A 20,031-nucleotide genomic window follows, 5' to 3' on the forward strand; every position below is an offset into this window, starting at 1 on the left:
TCTCTAATCTTCTGGTAACTCCCTAGCTAACAGTAACTTTTTACAAGATATTCTAGTTCACAAACCACTTTTAAATATCAAAGATAAGACACATGGGAAAGGATTTACGTATTCAGATTATCCAAATAATAACTTACCTGAGTGGGATCTGGGAGGATCAAATCCCAGCTTTTAGGTAAATGTTTATGAAGAAATGTTTTCCCCAAGAAGTGGTTACTGGAGTTCAACCTCTGTGATTTCAAGTAGACAGAAATTATATGTCCCAACAAGGGGCCAACTTCCATCTATAAGGTGTACAAGATCTTCATTTGCCAAGTGCTTGAGCAAACTTGTTTGTATGGATCACATCTGAACTCGACAATACTAATGTTTTCGTAATTATAGCTCTTTAATGCATGAAGCTGATACATCTAAACCAGTGCAGCTGCAGAGCTTTAAGATTTAGGTGCCATACCCTTCTTTAAGGAGAAAAACTTGCAGAGACCTGTGTGTGCTTCTTTAAACACCAAACTTACTAAGAGCAATCTCACCAAGGTCTAAAGCATGAAACTACGTGAAAGGTTAAAATTGAGATCTTACAAGACCAAATACACTTGGCTCTTTGGTAAGCAAGAAAACCCCAGCTGCTACTAAGCTCCATTGTGTCTGGTGATCTTAGAAGTATCTTCCAAACTTAATGATTCTATAATTCTGCGTCTAAAGCCTGATCAATTCCAAACAATTCCCCATGAGTTTGGGCAGAGTAAAACAGCATCCTAAGGAATGTGTTGAAACCTCTTCATCTTGGAACATTTCTAGAACTTCTCTCTATTTTCATGACACAAACTGCAGAGAAAAAACACACATCTCTACACTGCTGGAGAGATGAAACGGAAGTTTCATTAGATTCTTCCCTCATCTCTAGCTTTATTTAATTCCATAAAATCTCTCAGAGTTATTGTTATGCACCTACCACACAAAAGTGTTTCAAGGATAACTGATATGCCTGCATAGTGCTTTGAGGACATAACGTACCATATGACTGCCAAGTATTAATAAATGAACTGCAGGAAGAAATCTTATTTCAACTTTCCACCCAAGGAGTTAGTATCTGGATTTTAAAAAGCATGTGGATCCACTGAAAATAGATGTTTTAGAAATTAAGGAAAAGATGCTAAATGACAAAATTACAAAACCAAAATATATCCAGAATAATTTAATTTTTCTCTCAGCGAAGTGCAATTCTAGCAGAAGAATCCTGGCTTTACCACAGTCCTGGTTTTTACATTCTCTTTTCCAGCTGACTTGACTGAAGTGCAGACCATTAATATCTGAAGTGCCTTGTTTTGATTATATTGGCCTTTGCTGGTACCAATCTAGTTAAGGTATCACCAAGAATTTCCAGCATAAAACACATTTACAGGTTTATAACTTGGCTTTAAAAATTCTACTACAAAAAGACAGTGGGAGGCAGAAAGGCTCAGATGAGTGCATTGCATTACATTACATATCCTACGTGATCCATACTTGCTCACAATGCTATGAAAAAGGGAGGCATTAGCTTTAACTCTGAATTACCATGTTTCAGAAGTCACCTGAAATGATACTTTTACTTCCCTGTTTATGCAATCAAAATAATGTTTTGTAAGTGCTTTACCTAATTAGCTTAACTTGCCCAGTTTCATAGTTTAGCTTAAATTATTCAAAGTGTCCATATAGTAGAGGAATTAAAATGTCATGTCTGTTGACTGTATTTATACACAAATATTCCCCCCCTTTCCCCCTTCAGAGAGTCAATTGTGGCTTGTCTCCAAACGGACAGCATCTAGGTGATGGGATGTTATGGCCTGCTAGCAAGTCAAAAGCTTAAATGAAGATCAAGGCTGAATAAACCACCTGTATCTTCTACAAAAAGACAAACACCTAAACAGGAAAGGGCTAGAGTAAAGAGAACAATGCAGGTTACTTAAAATGCCAGTCTTAAAGCAACATGTATTTCTGGCCATAGGTATTGTATTTCCTCTAGCCCACATAAGAACGCAATACAACTCTCCACTGCAGCACAGCAACATTAAATATATAAACCTGACATTAAAGGGCAGAGGGTAATGGCATCAGTGTGGGCAAGCCATGCTTAGCTAGTGTTCAACTATTACCTCCAGTTTAAAAAGGCTGAAAATACGCAAATGCAGCCAGCACTGGTTTTAGATAAAATTGTCGGTTTTATGGATATTTACAGTATGTGTCCAGTCTTGCAGAACTCCATCTTCCTCCACCTCATCTGTAATATAAACTGCTTTTAGTCCACATTAATACAATGTGTTACTGGGATACTTCTCACATTCTGTGTAAGTCAGGCAGCAGATCAATACTCAGCCATGCTGAGAAAAAAAAAAAAATCATTACGTTAGGATCCTGTTAAAAATACAGACAACAGGAGAATAAACCTGATGCACAGCCCCCATTCCATTTGGATGCATATATAGATTATGCTTTTACATATATCAAAAGTGGCTTTCTTTTCAATACATAGTTTTAAGGAATCCTACAGGTAGTACCTTTAATAGATATCCTATACCAAATCAAACTCACCTCAAAAAAAATTAACCTCTCTGCTTCCCATGAAAGCTCTTCCCAGCCTTTATATCAACTGCCTTACCCTTACACTTCCTGTGGTGAAATCACAGCACGAAATTGGAATAGCAAAGCTATTTCCACGACAGTATCTGCTGATGACAAGCACAGGTTTATAACTTTTCCTTGGATCAAGAAGTAAGAAGATTGAGATAGACATTAGAACTAATATCAATAAACTGGAAATCAAAGGGAAAGCATGCTTACAAAAAATATCTTTTTTCAAAAAGTGCAAGTTCTTTTATTATTTGAGGTTGCTTAGTGTAAAGGCTCCTTGGAAATTTTACTGTGCATTTTAGGCTTTTTTACCCCTTGGTATTTTTCAGAGTCCAAAAAGCATATATCCCACCTGCATCAGGGCACTGGCAATATAAGACTGGTCTGTTTGCCTCAGAAGTAAAAGGAAAACAGAACAGCCACACAATCCTCTTCCTATTGTTCTCCCAACACACATAAGAAACAGAAACTGATGCCATGCCCCATAGGTCAACAAACTTGAGCTCTGTGAGACAATAATTGCAGAGTTTAGATTCCTCTGAGACACCTTGCCTCCGGCTCAGCAAAGTTTAAATCAAGAAAACATAAGCTTCAGTGTCCCAACTGACCTTCACTAGAGTGGACTTGAGGAGAGCAAAGGAGAAACAGTCTCTCAGAAAGAAGCTCCAAAGCACACTTCACCTTTGCAGCACATCATTCAAAGAACTCATTCAAAGAAATGGTTTGCATATATAATTTAAAACTTGATGCCCATCTTCTAATAGATGTTCAAGCTCTGCTCAGTTTCACAGAAGTCAATATAAGTTGACAGCAGTAAGCAGCTTGCACAAGCAAGTTACTACTGCTTGTAAGATACTGACACAACAGGGGACAATCAAAACCATCCTGTTAGCACCTACAATGAAACTCTCATATTTTAAGGGGATTTGCTGATGCAGCTTTTCATTCTCACACTCTGCTCAAGTGACTTGGCTCTTTGTTTATGTTGGGCTCACGGCACCACCTTGAAGATCCCTTCATCACCATGTTTTGTCATTTCACAACTGCAGTTGCCATGACAACGGGATGCAGCTTATCTGTGCTGTTTTCATATTTCCAGTTTTTGTTGCCATAACAACACATTCTGGCTTTCTACAGAAACAGCAACTTTAAGTCGTGTATTCTCAAGGACACAGGACTCATCATATATGTATGTTCATCAGAGAAGAGATCTGTACAGGCCATTTGTAAATTAAGCGATTTTTTCTGAAGGGGGATTTTTCACTCACAAAAGTGAAAAGCTGACAGCAATTGCTAGAGGCAGACTGCTGAGACATCTAAAGCCTGGCCTTTAATAATAGCCAGAGTAATATAGCACTAGGCCACTTCCGAGTGGGGACTCCCCACAGTGTCAGACTGTGTCAAACTGCACAATTGTTATGTGATGTGAGTAAGTGTCCATACTTGATTCACCCAGGCAGATCTGAATTAGATGCTAGATGCAATCCTCTTGAGTTTTAACCCAGTGGCCTCCCCATTATTACCAGCACCACAACCATGCAGCTTTGTGTTTGAAGGCCCATTTTAATTCTGTAATTCAAGCTGTTGTTGTAGATTTGTTTTCAGACTCTGACCCTCTTCGCTTCCAGGTGACTGCATTTTGAACTTTTATTTACAGGAAGTGCACATTCATCAGACTGGTGAGAAAATGTTATACAAACACAGCATGCATAAACACAAAACAGTGATGGCTATGAGGGGTATCAGCTAACATGGCACTGTAACTTCATTACACCCTCATTTATGTACTTCACTAATGAGACAAGCACAGGTGTCCAACACGGTCCCTCACATGAGATGAATAACAATAATACAGTCCAACCTGCTTTAGCCATGCTTGGTATCCAGAAGATATAAGCTGAAATCCATCTTTTGGCATGTGTATTCGGGGCTAGGAGAGAATAGACATAAAGAGAGACCTCCTTTTACACTGGGACCTAGCTAACCTAAGTCTAAATTCTGGAGCATTTTAAACAATGCAGATTTTTTAAAGGCACACACGAAGATTTAGACCCCAGATTAGTTCTTGTTTACTGCTCTGATATCAGCTGCTTTAAGAACACTTCTTAATAAAGTCACCATTTTTCTGTTTTCCAGTTTTACATTTCAGTTCAGTATATATAGGTATTTATTTTTAATTTCCACAAAAATGTGCTTGGATAAGCACAGCCTCTGTGGTGGGCGCAATAGCAAAGACTAATGGTCATTAATGCTTTTGACACTACATAAAAAGCAAATGGTGTCAAAACAGCAGTAGTCAAGCCATGAGTGCTTCCACAGTTACCATCCTCAACATGGTCAGAGCAGACACTGGACAACATGAAGAGATGACAGAAAATTCCTGAAGAGGTACAGCCTTAATACCACGGTAACAGGTTACTGTACTTACAGCCATAAATTATGCCTCAAATCAACAGACAAATATAACCTCCCCCCTCATTTACTGTTTCCATGCTTTATTGGATTGAAGAAAAGGCAAGACATCAAATTGCTCTAGAAGCAAAAAACATATATATAGCATAACTTACAGCTAGGAAAAAACATGCAACAAACCCCAAAACATTGCCTAGCGTGACATTTATTTGTAGTTCAAAGATACTTCCATATACAAGTGGATTCAAGTGTTCCCCCTCCCCCTCAAAAAAAGGAGACACTTAGAAATTAAAATCATATCTAAGCAACAGGACCAGACAGAATATCCGCAAACAGCAAGCCTAGAGACTTTTCTTACTCCCAGAAACTACTTCACAATTCCTTCCTTAACTTACAGTACTTCCCCTCCAAATCAGATGTGTGCCCCTACCATTCCTCCTGGAAGGCTGGAAGAAGCTTACTCATTTTCTGAATGGCTCTAGTGAAGATGAGCTTACTCTCACTTGTTCTTGAGTCAACAGAATATTTAGTTTGTACAAACTGCATCCACATCGGTACTCGTAACAACAAAAAGTACAATTTATTGGAGAGAAAAAATGTGTTACGGCTGAATGATAAACTATCACATCTATGGTGGGCATTTAATAAAGAAATAATAATATAGATAATAAATATATAAAAATAATATATACTAAATATATATTAAAGAAATAAAATTATTAATAAAATAAGGACTAGAACAGACTAAAATCTTGCCTCTAAAGAGAAGTACACACTCAGGATTTTACAGTATACTTTGAGCACTTTGTTATTTTGCTTCTCTCCAGTTTGAATTTAAATCCTCCTAAATCTTTCAAAGTAGTAGTAAGATTATGCCCTGGTGTCCTAGCCAATGATCTCAGTTGAACATGAATTTTAATAACCACCATTGTGCTGATAAATTAAAGTCAAGTATGTCTGGTTACTGCATTCACCTGCTGTGTTTGGACTTGCAGTGCTTAACACATTAACAAACCATGTTTTAGGAGACTTCTCACACAGCTAGAAGCATCATCCCCCAACTGATCCTTCCTTCAGCACTAACGTCATGGGTGGTTAGTCTCTCTACGACTGTAAAATGGGGACAACACTCATTTAACCCACCTCACAGGTTTGCTAAGAGGAGCTCTTGACATTTCCATGCGCTTTGGAAATGGAAGAAACCATATGAAGTGCTGCATATCTAGTAAGAACAATACAGAAATACACATTTTACTTCTGGCTCAAGGGCTTCAGTTTCTTTTTCAAAGTAGCACAGCCCAGTATGTATCTATTCAGGAAATAAAAATAAGAGTCCTCATAAACAAGCAGAAATAACAATCACTTGAAATTGGTGTCAGAAGAAGAGAGACCTGAATACCACTCTCAGGTGTGCCCAAGTTGACAGAACAAATTGTTGTGATGATAGAAACAAATTGCATTCACAACAAATTGTGAAAAATTACTTCATTTCTTTCTGTCACCTAACCTACAAATTAAAGGATAACAGTCAAACTATTCAGACCTTTTGCTAGCCCATCAGTCCAGAGCAGTCTGAATAATTGATTTAAGACACTGACTTGAACCATTTCATTTGAAGACCCCGGTCCTGCAAATATGTAACTGTATTAACAGATCTGTTACCAGTAACGGGATTACTCTTCAGCAGAAGTGTTTCCAGTAGTAAAGATAACACTGTATTTCTATTTACACAACGCTTTCCAACACAATTTTTTGTGATTAGAAGGTAAAGTTGTTTGAGTATTGTAATAAAAGCAATCAGGAGTTTCAGCAGATTAGCAGCTACCATAAACTCAATTTATTTTTCAATGCTGACAAGTGAAACATAAAAACAAGAGAAACTAAGACCCATCATTCATCCCTCAATAGTTGCAAATATTTGCAAAATCCTCTCAATGAGCTATGTCTCCTCTGCATTTGATAAACCTACTCTCATCTAAGAAGAAATGACAGACTGCATAGAAGAGAAGCAAATTTTACCAGTACAAGGTATGTGGTGTCATTACCCACATACTGCCACTTATGCCATTAAAGGGATATATGCACAAGTGAGCCCCCATTTACATCAAAATAAGCACAGTAGAAAAGTATAATTTAATTAAAATTTCTCAGAGTGATGATTGGTTGTAAAAGTTTAGCCAGTCTCCTAAATTCTGAATTCCTGTGGTTCTATTAGGCACGCTGTAAATGACCCCTAGGAATGCATCCTTCAGCAGAAAGAGGCAATTAAAGTAATACATCTGGTTAAAATATTCTGAATTGCAGTATCCCAATGACAGCAGACAGGACTGCAAGACTGACAATTAAAAAAAAATAAAATTGCCCCTCTTCCCCTCAGCCTTAAAAAGATGTGGGACCCAGAAAACTGCCCTGTTTGAAAGCTGTATTAATTTATAAATCAACACTAAAATCTTCCATGATTATGATCCATTCAAAGCAATTCCACCAGCAATACAATTAATTGCCCAGCAAGACCTACTCATTTTTGTATTTTCATGAGCACACATCGTTTATGCTCATGGTTCAATACCATTCATAAGCATAGTATTTTCTCTTAGCATCTGCTCCAGCATTTTCCTTGACTAGAAGTCAGGCTGCTAGGGGAATTTTGCTCTTTTTCAATAGCATTGACAGTGATTGCTTTCCTCAAAAAGTAACTCTAAAAGCACTCTAACTACTAATTTCTATCATGCTATTTTGTGAATATTTCATGTTTTGGTTTAGGTGAGGGACTAATTTGTAATCTAACCTAGTCTACTTCCTTTTCCAAGACATTGATATTTATTATTGAGGCCTTGCCTTAAAAATGAGCCTTACATTACCACAAATGGCTTATTCCACAACCATCAGCACCTTACTCACAGTTCTAAAATGCAATTTTACTGCATATGAAGTCCTTACTCTCCCCCTAGTCTTTCTGGTGTCCACAGAATATGTTATCTATACATTAGCCATATATTAAAATTAAATATATTGCATATGTCTATAAACTGGGGAACCAAAATAGCTTACTTTGCTCATTTCTTTGTCTGCAACCCCTGCCTTTTTTCCCTTTAGTAATCTACTCTTCCATTTTTAAACCATTTGATTTCTGCAGTCTCTAGCAAGGTCCAGAACAACAGAATGATTCTTGAGAACAAGTCATTAATTTAAAATTCAGTGGTACCCTCTCTACTTCTCTACCAAGGCTGATTTTCAGAGGACATTTAATTACAGGCCTGAGTTCCTATTTTCTAAGCCTAAACACAACCCCTGAAGGCTTACAAGATTTGAGTCACAGCTGGAGCTGTGGTTACTATACAGTTTAAATATCAGCCTCTTTACTGTGCAATTTGTTTCGAAAATCAAATCAGATGCTGTGTCATAAACAAGTGCTAATTAAGTAGTGAGCGGAAATTGAGCTTTTTTGTGCAAGAAGGGTTCTTAAATATCTGCATCTTCACTTCCATAAGAAAGGATAAATATGTCAAGAATGATAATTATAAAAGGAAACCTACTATAATACTTCCAAGGCAGTACTGCTGCTTCTGCATTTCATCTGCTTCCATGTACGAAGAAATGAGGGGGGGGAAAAAAGTTGAGACCTGTATGAAATATACATGTACTAAGGATCTTATTAATCTGATCATATCACCCATAATGCTTGCTGTTCCCTCAGAGAAGACATTCACTCTGGGTTTCCATCACACAGGACTTAAACAAGCAAACTAAACCCATCTCTCTCCATCATTGCAAAGCAATAATGAAGCTACTTATATTGCCATTTCTTTTAAGTCATGATCTACACACAGTACTTATTTTACAATAGCATTGAATTCATTAGATACAACACCTTGTTTGATAAATATCAAGTGAAGAACAGGAATCATGCATTTTAATACTCTGAAGGTTGCCTCTGAGTAACAATATTCACGACTCCATTAACTAACAGGCTCTTGGCTATAAAAGCAGAATTAGATCTGTCAGTCACTGACATGGAAGGGCATGGCCAGTTGCACTGAAGATTGTCCGGCTGAGATGACTTCCACAGCAAAGGAAAGTATCCCCTGTGGCCTAGAACTTGTAATGAGTTTGCATCCATTACAGCAATAAACTGAATTCCTATTACAGAATATACAACTTCATGGCCCAAACAGATCCCTGACTCTACTGCCCAAAGCAATACTCAAAATAAGGCACAGTTAGATCTGTGGACCACAGCTCAACAAAACCAAACATGATTTCAAAATATTTCATTGTTATTAGGAGAAAAACCCATGAGCTATCTGATCCTAAAAGCTTAAGTTGCCAGTATTTAAGTGTGTCCTTTGTGAGATTTTGTAGAAAGAATGAACAAACACTAAGTCAGCTGACTGTCAGGTCTCACAGTTTGATACAAACTCCTTCAGAAGGACACAGCACTCTTGAACAGTAGGCTCTGACTGCCTGTGAACTTAATGAGTTCACCGCACGTAGTGAACATGGCTACTCCAGTTCTTTAATGAATCTGCCTGAGTTCGTCAACTGAGATCTGCTCAAAACCAACTCCCACTGGAGAGTGTCTATTTATACTCCTTGACAGATAAATAGATGCAAGGTTTTTTTATATCCTGCAAGAGCAGCAGCAACCAGGTAAACTACTTCTGTAACATGAAACACCTGGATATCTTCTTTAGGGCTCACAAGAATACTAAGCTACAGTATTGAAAACCAAATGGTGACAGCACTCCATTAATCTTTGAACAAAGTAACAGCAAGATCCACAAACATGCTTACTCGAGCAGTGTGGAGATTCTCTTTGTGCCCAGACTTGATTTCCCAATGATTTAACATTTTAAATATGAGATTCAAGTACTATATCCAGCCTTCCTCAGAACTGCAAGATCTGTGGTGAAGGCCATTTCCCATGCTACTTTCTGAATTTGTGCCAGGTAAGTATCCAACAAGAACAGCAACATTCCAACATTCACAGTGCAAGCATTTATGTATAAGCTGGAAGCTTGTCCAGAGATCAACAAAATGAAGCTGCCTTCCAAGTATCGTGTCTCTTTTTTGTAAGTCCATAGAAAAGTCACAGAGCTCACTTGGATTCTAATTTTTCACTGAAATTCAGAGCATCAGAATAGAAAGTCCTGTATTTTTTAAAAAAAAATACAGCCAAAGTAAACCAAATTAAATTTGGAAAACTACAATTTCCATAATCAGCATAAGAAACTACAATATTAACTTTTTACCTTCCCAATCTCCTGTTAATCTTAGGTAACAGACAAAAACACCTTCAGGAGAGATGGGTTACAGGTCTATGCCAAATATCCTGGAAGGAAACCTGCCATTCACACATAAAGCAGACAAATTTGTAAAAGGAATACCATTTTTTTTCTAAAGAGAAGGAAACACTTTGAAGAGCACACTCCAGCACTCCCCCAGATTTTCTGCTTAGCTACTGAGCTCTTGTCTTCTGAGCAGGCTCCAGCATTAGCCAAATATTTTCCTGTTCAATAAATCACTTCCTTTCTGCAGGAATGGTCATTCTGTCCAAATACATTTAACTCACAAAGCACTCTGCTACCATTACAATGCAGGACCTTTTCACCCATCAGAAGTAATTTGGAATCTGTAACGAATTGCCTCAAAAACTTACCAAAATATATTAAATTTCTTTTCCTTACGTAAATACCCTGTACCAAGTTCAGCTCCATGACAGTTCTCAATTCCTGGCATAGGATGCAAGTGTTCCTTTGCTTTGCTTAACTAGAGCAAACTCCTCCTTCAACCAAGAAACACCAAATCATCATGTGCTGTCTTGGAGGACTGCAATACCAGAATGAAGCAGAGGCAACAGCAATAGTTGAAGATACCTAAAGAGCAGCCCCTGGTAGCATCCTCACACAGGACAACCATCTGTAATTCTAACCAGAATAAATCTAAAATGTTGCAGAAATGGCTGGCCAAAAAATCAAAAACCGAAGCTAAAACACAAACAGTATGTCCAGCCTCCCAAGAAAGGAAATGTACTGAGTACTGATAACTATAGCCAAAATGAAACAGTCACCATGGGAGGCTAAGTAAATCTATTCCCAATTTAGAACAAATGAGAATTAGTGCTAGACTAACCCAATCTTCTTCTTTAAGAAGATCACTGAAGTCCAGACAAATTAGAAGTAGTTAAGCATTTGAGATGACATGTAGGAAGTTACTAGTTAAAATTAAGAGGATTAGGATTAATACCAGAGTTACAAGAAGGCTAAGAAACTAAAAACTGTAGTGCATCACAGGCAATTTTGAAAAAGGAACCACTAAGCTGTACAGACAATGAACCTTGTTGAAATCTATTATTATTCTTGAAATTATGTTAAATATTCTCACTAATAGCTAAAATACTCAAGAATTACCAATGTGCTAATGAAATAGACATCATAAATATATAGGACAAAACATCTTCGAAATTTGGTAACAGAACTGACACATGATGAATAGAAATTACAGTTACATTATTTCCATTTTAAATTATGAACTCAGTACCTGAGAAAAGAGGCCCTGGGATATGTTACTCATTAGAGTAATTATTATTATTAGATAATGATGGCTCACCCATAAGATGGGGCCAAGGAAATGGCAAATACTACTATAGGATATTGTATAAAGTAAAAGATTCCCAGAAGAGAGGAATTAGGATCTCGCACTGCTTTAGTGCAAGGAATCTATAAAATATTTCCTGGAACGTTCTGTATAGCTCTGGTCATTCGTGTTTCAGGAAGACTAATCAAATTTCGCAGCTGTTTAAAAAGGTCTACTGAGATGATCAAAAACTATGATCCTTCTGTCTTATAGCAGAATTAAAGAATGCTGGTTTAGCCTGACCAGATCCAGCTCAGAGCAGAATATGATTGCTCTCCACAAATATCTACAGATGAACACAGGGGAACAAGGAGAGCTGTTTAAGCTCAAGGACACTAGTGTATGAATAAATGAGAATGAATTAGCCATGAATGGAGTTAAGCAAGAAAATAAGAACTAGGATTCTGACTTTCAATGTAGTCAAATTTGGAATAGCTCTGCAATGTCATAGCAAAGAGAATTCCACTTAGCTACTGCTTTCAATAGTTTGTGAAAGCTTTATAGAGTACTTTGGTTACCAGTATCAGACTTGAACCCATAAGACCTACTCCAAGCCAACACCAACGTGTCCTCTCACTAACAGGCCCTTTATCATCTCCACGTAAATTCTTATTTTAAAGTCAGTGAGATTATAGGAATATTTTCTTAGCAGTAAAAAAATTTCAGGGTATTTATGCTTGCTTTTAACAACAGCTGTAACAAAGTACTAGAGCAATACACTTCACTGGAGTCATCCTAGTCAAGAGAAGGAAAAATAAAAAGGAAAAAGTTACAAAAAGAAAAGGAAATGTAGATTTTAAAATATATTAGCAAAAGGAAACAAACACCTTCTGTCACATTTGAAGAGGCTGTTAACATTATTTGAATTTTTTTCTGTTGAGATGCTTCTAAGACTCATCTTTGAAAACAAGATCGATCCATCGTTTCTTGAGACTACACCCCCTTCTCATTGTTCTAATTTGCAGGAGATGAATGATAGCTGGCTGCATTTCTCGATCATGCTCACAGTTTTGGCATATAAGAAGGAAGGGCACTGAGTAGACCAAATGAACAACCCCCCTGGAGAATCGCCAACATCTTCCTAATAGACAGAATTCAAGGCCAACTATGCATAAACTAAAAGCAACTCCCACATAAACACTGCTCCATTCTGTATTGCTCTCACAATAAATTACAAACGATGTGTGTAGAGAGGGAGAGTGACTACATTGTATGACAGACTTTCATGATAGACCATTTTTCTCTGAAACAACCAGAGACTGTTCTGGTTGCTGTATGGGCAGCCATGGAAACATTCAGACTCTTTTCTAGTCAGTGTACAGTCCAGCCCTGATTAGTATCCAAGCAAAGACTGCCATCACCTTTCCCAACAGTGTTTCATCCATCTCACTATATCTGGGGGAAAAGAACCCCCTCCATTCTGTAAGAATAACTATGTCCTAAGATGGACATAACATGAGAGAGTGTTCCTACAAACAGAAAAATCCCATGTAAGGCACAAAGCCAGCTAAAAAAATTCACACCAGAGTTCTGCACTGGCTGGTGTTAACCAAATTCCCTCTCTACCATCTTCTTCAGATCTGGTTTGCTCCAGGTCCTTCTGAAGAAGATAGCTCCACCTAGACTATAGTTAAAACAACACACTTACTACTGTTTTGCAAACATACAACTGCACTTAAGAACTTCATTCCTTTGTAGCATGCCCCTGCAACCTTTCCCTTCTCACCATGGGAAGAAACAAATTAAACCAGCATTTGGCCTTTTTGCTGCTTCTAGTCCAAACTGGTTACTCCAGCGGATTCTGCCAAGAGGCTGCATGGCTCCTGCCCACAGACTGTAAACACTTCTGTCCTTCCCTCAAAGAAGACTAGAAAGACCCCTTGCTGAGCTTTCCCATTCTTCCTCATTCTCTCCTTTCTGTTGCTCTCATCAAAATGACTGCACAAGACCCTGTTTTAGCAGTGAGGGAAGGAAAATTAAATCAGATGTTTCTCAATTTTTAGCACAGAGGAGGACTAGAAGTAGCTAGAGAGTGCAAAATTATGATCAGTCATTTGCTTCCAAGCAAAATCATTGTGGAAAAGTGAAATAATTTAAAACTGTAAGTCATCGTGTCTGCTTCTGAACCCTTCTGCCATCCCAGCTAACAAATCTGACTGTGCACGCACAGCGGCAAATAGGCTGAGCACCCATTGGTTAATGGGACCATGGAACTTGCACAGCAAAGAGAAAAAAATGAATTTTAATGCAGTTTTTAGAAATACTTGTCATTGTTTCAGCATTGCCATTTAGTGAATGGGACCGATTTCTCTCTCAGTAGGGGATGATATTTTAATGATGTAACAATGTACTTCCCAGAAGAAAGACAAGCCTCATGAGGCAGATTAAAACTAAGAATATTCAGATCCCATTAAAATCAGACAGTTTCAAGCCATTTTTAAAATTAATTTTGTTTAATGATAAAATGGGTTATCTTAACAGGTGGCTAGCCAATTGTAAAATTAACCAAAACATGGTCAGAAGCACAATGGTAGCTATTAGAAGAACTGGTTTCTTTGTATTCTGCCTTCTATTAACAGCGTACGCTATCCCTACACAAATTCCTCCAGTCCATGACCCCCGGCAAATTTCTGAGCTTCAGCTTTCTCTTTCTGCAAGCAGTGGTAGCATTTGTCCAACACCAGACTTCCTCAGCACCTCAGAAAAAATGGCATTAGAAAGGTCTGTTGTTTAATAAGCAGAAAATATTTAATGTAATTCCCAGGATGTTTATTTTCAACCATTTCTGTGGTATCAAGAAGTTTTTCACATCACTAATCGGTATCCTGTCAGGGAAACAGCTTCATGTTTGATTGCTCATTAGTTTTATTTTGAGCACTTACTCTTTAGCTGCAGCCACTGGACACCACTATTCTACAATTAATTTTCAGTTTCCACAGCTGAACACACAGTGGATTCAGCCCTTCTGTGCAGAATCACTTAAAATGTATAAAGAATATGCCTAGTTGAGCATTTCCTGAATTGTAAGGAAGAAATGAGGAAGACTAAAGAAAATACTCAGTACTGGAAATACCAGTTAAGCTTGCTACTGAGGACAGTTAAATATTACACGAATCTCACCAGCATGCATAGAGTTTAAGATGACACAATATAAAGAATACAAGACAAGGAAGTGAGAAAACAGCCTATTCCATCTGCATTGATTAATTTAGCATGAAAATTTTTCTACAAAAAAAATCAAGTTGCTCAGCTTGCTGGTTTTGCTGGTCTTAAATGTGACCATAAATACTGTTGCAGTAATCACTGAGAAAATTAATATGACAAGAATATATAGCAACCTATACAAATGAAAAAAAGTTAGTGGAATCCCTTCACACAATACTTAGTGAGAATTCCTAATTTCCAGGTATAAATTACTCTCCTTCTAACAGAAAATAAGTATCTTTCATTAACACATTTTATAATACAAACAAACTACCAACACAGTAAAATCCATAGATAACAAAATAATGGATGAACACATTCACTTGACAAACATATCCAGTCAACATCTGTACGTCAGGAAATACTTTCTGATCCCTACTGAAAACGTTTTTAGAGTGTGAACTGAATTTTAAACGAGACCAGACCAGGAAGTTTCCTCAACCATTTAACTTTTTGTCTCAAGTCATTATTTCTGCTACCTCAGTAGCCACTAGCATTGAAAATGAAGAAGGAAACAACATAACTTTATGTTTCATCTCATTTATGGCCCAGACATCAGAACTTGGAGTATTTCACTTGAAATGGCCAACCAAAGATGACCATTTGATTTTTTTTTCTTCATTAGGCACCTCTTAAGGTAATCTCTGAACATTGCACATTCCTACCTTACCACAATATACAACTATGGAATAATTTTATTTTCTTCCTCTGAAATCCTCATTTTCTTTTTACATGTCACAATCCATTTTAGGATACTGAGAATGTTGAGGCCACCGCACACCTTGGATCTTCCAATGACTATTTAGGAAGCCCTTTGCCTAACCAAACTTCGTGGTTAGAACAGTGTGCTTTATCTTACTAATGAGAATGATAATTTAGTACCAAATACTCATGAGGAATTATAGCTCTGCTGACTGGCAAATAATTTGCCAAGGCAGATTAGTTTAGCTGCATAAAATAAATATCCACCTGCACATACTAGCACTAATCAGGGCGTGAAATTAAACTTTTTATTCAGTGGGAAATAACTGCTGCAAGGCGGCGATTTAGTCTGAGAAGCAAATATTAAGGTCAGCCTATTCTCTCTGATGTTTATAGTACATATTACAGTGCGGAGAGCATGGTGCAACAAATTTGGCTTTTTAAGTCTATCAAACTAAATACTTCAGTGATGCGATAGCAAATTTGCCATTTGCTTTTCTAATTGCATACATTTAATGGAGCAAAGTGGCTGAAATGAAACATTACCAAAGAAGTGAGGGTGAAGTTACTGAAGTACCAAAGGCCTGCATCAAGTGCAGAAAAATCTACAGCACAAAGTTTGGGGTAGAAGAAAATTAATCAATGTTTTTCCATACAACATACTAGTCCCAACAAATATCAAAAAAAGCCAGGATGCTATTTCAGTACCATTGGAAAAACTGGAAAATGCATATTTATAGTTATAATATACATATTTAAATGTTTAATATTCAAGAAGGATTTGCACCCCCACATTTAAAAGGCAATGCTCTGCTATCCCAGCTTACATAATTATTCTACTGCTTGGATGACATCCTTGCTTTGGTTACCCAGGGTTCTCTACCACAATGTCCATGACACAAATAAGTTACTGGGAAGACTGCAAGGTTCTCAAAGATGTTTTAAAAATAGCTAAAAAATAACAGGTCTTAAAAATCCTGGTCCCATTGACACCAAGAATGACATAGGTTTGGTACAAGCAGAGCCTCTTTTAAAGTATAAGCCTTTGTCCATCTGTTCCATATATAAACATACATGCACACAGCAGGAAAAAAAAAAAATCCAACTTTACTATCCTTCAGCCTTCAATTACACTGACTATTCTTTACTATATTACCTGCCAGTTATGTGGGAGCTCCTACAAACATGCAAATATAAAAATTAATGAACTTGAGAGTTTTCCCTCATTAAAAAATAAAACAACCCACAACCAAAAAGAAGCCCAACCACCAAAAAATCCAAACAAACAAAAAGCACCCCCAAATCCCAAAAAAAACCCAAAACAAAACAAAACTAAAACAAAAAACAAAAACAACAATAACCCCACAGATGCATCTTAAAACACAGCCAGAAGGCTCTGGTTCTGCTATGAAACTGGAAGACCCATCAGCAGCTCCTAGAATCCAATTATCCAAAACCAAAAGGAAAATGGTATTTTGGGGGTGAAACAGAAAAAAAAGAACACTCACACTGACTTCTTCCTACTCATGAGCCAGGAAATTAAGTAAATTATTATTCAAATTAATTAATTTATAAAAACTGAGAAAGTGAAGCTCTTGTAAGTATCAAGCTTTTGCCTCTCAAATGGTCCTAGATGGGACCCCAAACTGGTCAGGTACTGTTCCAAGCACTGCTAATTAAACACAACTGAAGTTGTCACTAGTCCATTCAAGAAAACAGATGTTGCTTCATAGAGCTTTGATATTTTTCTTAAATACCTTTCAAAATGAGGAACAAAAAATATGAACTCTTATAAAAAGGGCTTTATTGTATTTTTATAGCATATTACATACCTTGTAACAATCATTCTGTTAAGAGTGAATGTCAGTTTTATTTTCTGTCCCTTTTTTCCTGGCTATTTACAAGCTTTGAAAGAATCATTCCTTAATTAAGTCTAAACATAGTTTTATATAAATGGATTCCTGGAATTAAAAACGTTCAGACTTAAGAAATGATTGTTACAGAGACTGTAACAGGTCGTAAAAAAGAATGCCACTTTAAACAAAGATTTCTCATTTTAATTAAAAAGATAATCATCAGAACATTCGTATACTTAACAGAACCATTTGAAGCTACTTTGAAAAAATATCTACTATTCTATGCAGGCTTATGTAGTTTACTTTATATGACATTTAATGAAAGTCTCAGTTGAGCCTATCACACTCATACTTTAAATACTGTATCTACAGTTTCAAACACTTATTTGAACTTGAAAGTTACTTACTGAGCACCTCAATTTCTTGATCGTGGGTAAATCACTATGTGACTATGGAAATCCCATATTTCTGAATGCATAAAAGCAGAGCTCTCTATGGCAGGGGCTTTGTGGTGGGACTTTCGTGTGCATTTTTTTAGGTTAATGGGCACAGTCACCTCTCTCTGTAGCTGGTGCATCAGTCTCTTATACACTGTACTTTATAAAGAGTGTACTTTTATCAGTAGGACCATACAAAAAAGAAAACAGGCTGAAGTGAATGAAGTTTCCACTCTGGTGAAATCCTTGCTGCAGCTGCAGAACACTGGACTATTTAATTTAAAAGACTGTATTTTAAATCTATGAATCATCTTTCATTTTAAAAAACCAACAAAAAAAAACCACCAAACTTTTGAAAGATGATGTGCAGAATACATGATACAAGACATGCATTCACCATGAAAACAGCAGTTTTGTGAGCAGTTGCTTAGTGCTGTGTAGTGTTAATACACAGCAACTTATTATCAGGAATAAATTAGGTCTTATTAAGACAAAGAGGTAAATTGAGTAAGCAAATGAAATTAAATAAATCACTTAAACCTTAAATATTAGATTATACATATTGTACCTGACCACAGATAACCAGGAAATTAGTAGCAGATATCAGTTAAATGCAATACTGCCTCACTGGCAAGTAATCCAGCCAACAGCAGCCAGTGAGAAGGCAGATGCCTTCTACTCCCATCAAAAAGTTACACAAACATGAGCATACAGAAAAACAACAGAGTACTGTTTGTCTTTCAAAGCATCAAATGTAGATGCAAACAATGAAGATAATTTCATTCAAAATATTAGCACTGGATGAATCTTTCCCATGACACTTTTCTGTTAGAGCTGGACATTAAAATGAAAATCAAATCACCAGGTCCATCTTCCTTCATACCTGGTGATTCAAGAGAGCTGCTCAAAGTTAATGTCAAAAATTAAGTACTGACATTTTTAAGTGGAAAAAAATATTATTTTCTAGAGAAGCGTAAACAAACTACCACCTAGAGGGTTGCTTTTCAATATGAAATGAAACCTACCCCAAACACATTTCAAAACCAAAACTGTCTCTCCTACTTTTGATAATAGGCCTCATACCTCCAAAATGTATTTGATTATTTACCTACAATGCTCCTTGGGAAGCTCTCAGGAAAAATCAATAATTAATAGCAAAGCCCACCTCAAGCCAAGCTGTGAGCCACCTAAGAAGGAAGATGCAAATGAAGCACACCACACACTGAGATGGACAAGGTAATCCACTGTGAATGATTCAGCATAAGCTGAGAGGATGCACGAGCTGATCTGCTACCTCTGTGTGGATAACTGTACCAGTGCCATCACTGCAGTGCCCAAGCACTGTCTGAGTGCTACAAGGCAGAGAAGAGACATTTCCTAGGACGGCCAAGATGATACCTGCAACTAATTCTTCGTGTATCCTGATGTATCTACCTGTGCAGCCCTTCCAGGAACACCAGAAGACCCAATGAAGCCTGACAAACACTTTACTCCATCAGAATTAAAGAGTCACATTCTGGACCAATGCACCCTAAAGCAAAAGCCTGAGATGTGCTTAACAAGACCTTTGTTTCCTCTACTCTCAACCTGTAAGCAAAAATACTCTAAAAAGTTCAGAATGGACAGAGGGAAGCCAAATCTTTCACTGCATGTTTTACCAGCATTTTGCATACAAAAGACACTTTAATAAAACATGAAAGAACATGGGTTAGCTTTCAGCTATCAGTGCAGCCTCTCTTGATAATTCTTCCCTTTATCAGGTGATCTTAACAGATGCATATCCCAGAAGAGCAGCTTCATTTCATGGTTATGACTCTCCCCAGTGTCAGGGAGTCTATTGTTTGAGTGGGACACTGCCAGCTGCAGAATGGACAGGGATTCCCTCAGCCTCCAGGCCCAGTCTTACAGATGATCTCAGACCACCTGGACTAAGCCCTTGAATGAAGATCTTGGCACAGGGGATGAAAAAAGTAATGTATGAGAAGTCAGCATAGCACGTTCACGATGCTGTCTGGCAGCAGACAATAATGTTTCAGCAGAAACTTCTTGGGATGTGAAACTCACTATCTAAAGGCAGGCTGTAATTAGCAAGCTTGGCCAAACACAAGTGCGGCAGGATCTGTGACACTCCTTTGGCCAATCCCACACCAAAGAGGGCCATTCATTATTACTAA

General features: G+C 37.4%; 1 protein-coding gene across 13 annotated transcripts in view; it reads right to left on the reverse strand.

The window, feature by feature from the left end:
* Positions 1-20,031, reverse strand: part of BTRC (beta-transducin repeat containing E3 ubiquitin protein ligase) — a 115,805-nt gene that overhangs the window by 94,529 nt on the left and 1,245 nt on the right. For 2 of the 13 annotated variants that reach the window (XM_033515475.1, XM_033515476.1), the window contains exons 2-3: positions 6,166-6,244; positions 4,472-4,540 (exon numbers count right to left, since the gene is read on the reverse strand). The exons of 3 other annotated variants lie outside the window; for them this stretch is intronic. In XM_033515475.1, coding sequence (XP_033371366.1) covers positions 4,472-4,528 — 57 coding nt within the window. In that variant the 5' untranslated portion in view covers positions 4,529-4,540; positions 6,166-6,244. Of the gene's footprint in view, positions 1-137; positions 385-4,471; positions 4,541-6,165; positions 6,245-8,558; positions 8,646-20,031 lie in introns of those variants that run through there. 8 more of the 13 variants (XM_015633464.2, XM_015633456.2, XM_015633454.2 and 5 more) reach the window with 6 other exon arrangements.

The sequence above is a fragment of the Parus major genome, chromosome 6 (genome assembly GCF_001522545.3).
Source record: "Parus major isolate Abel chromosome 6, Parus_major1.1, whole genome shotgun sequence".
Lineage (NCBI taxonomy): Eukaryota > Metazoa > Chordata > Aves > Passeriformes > Paridae > Parus > Parus major.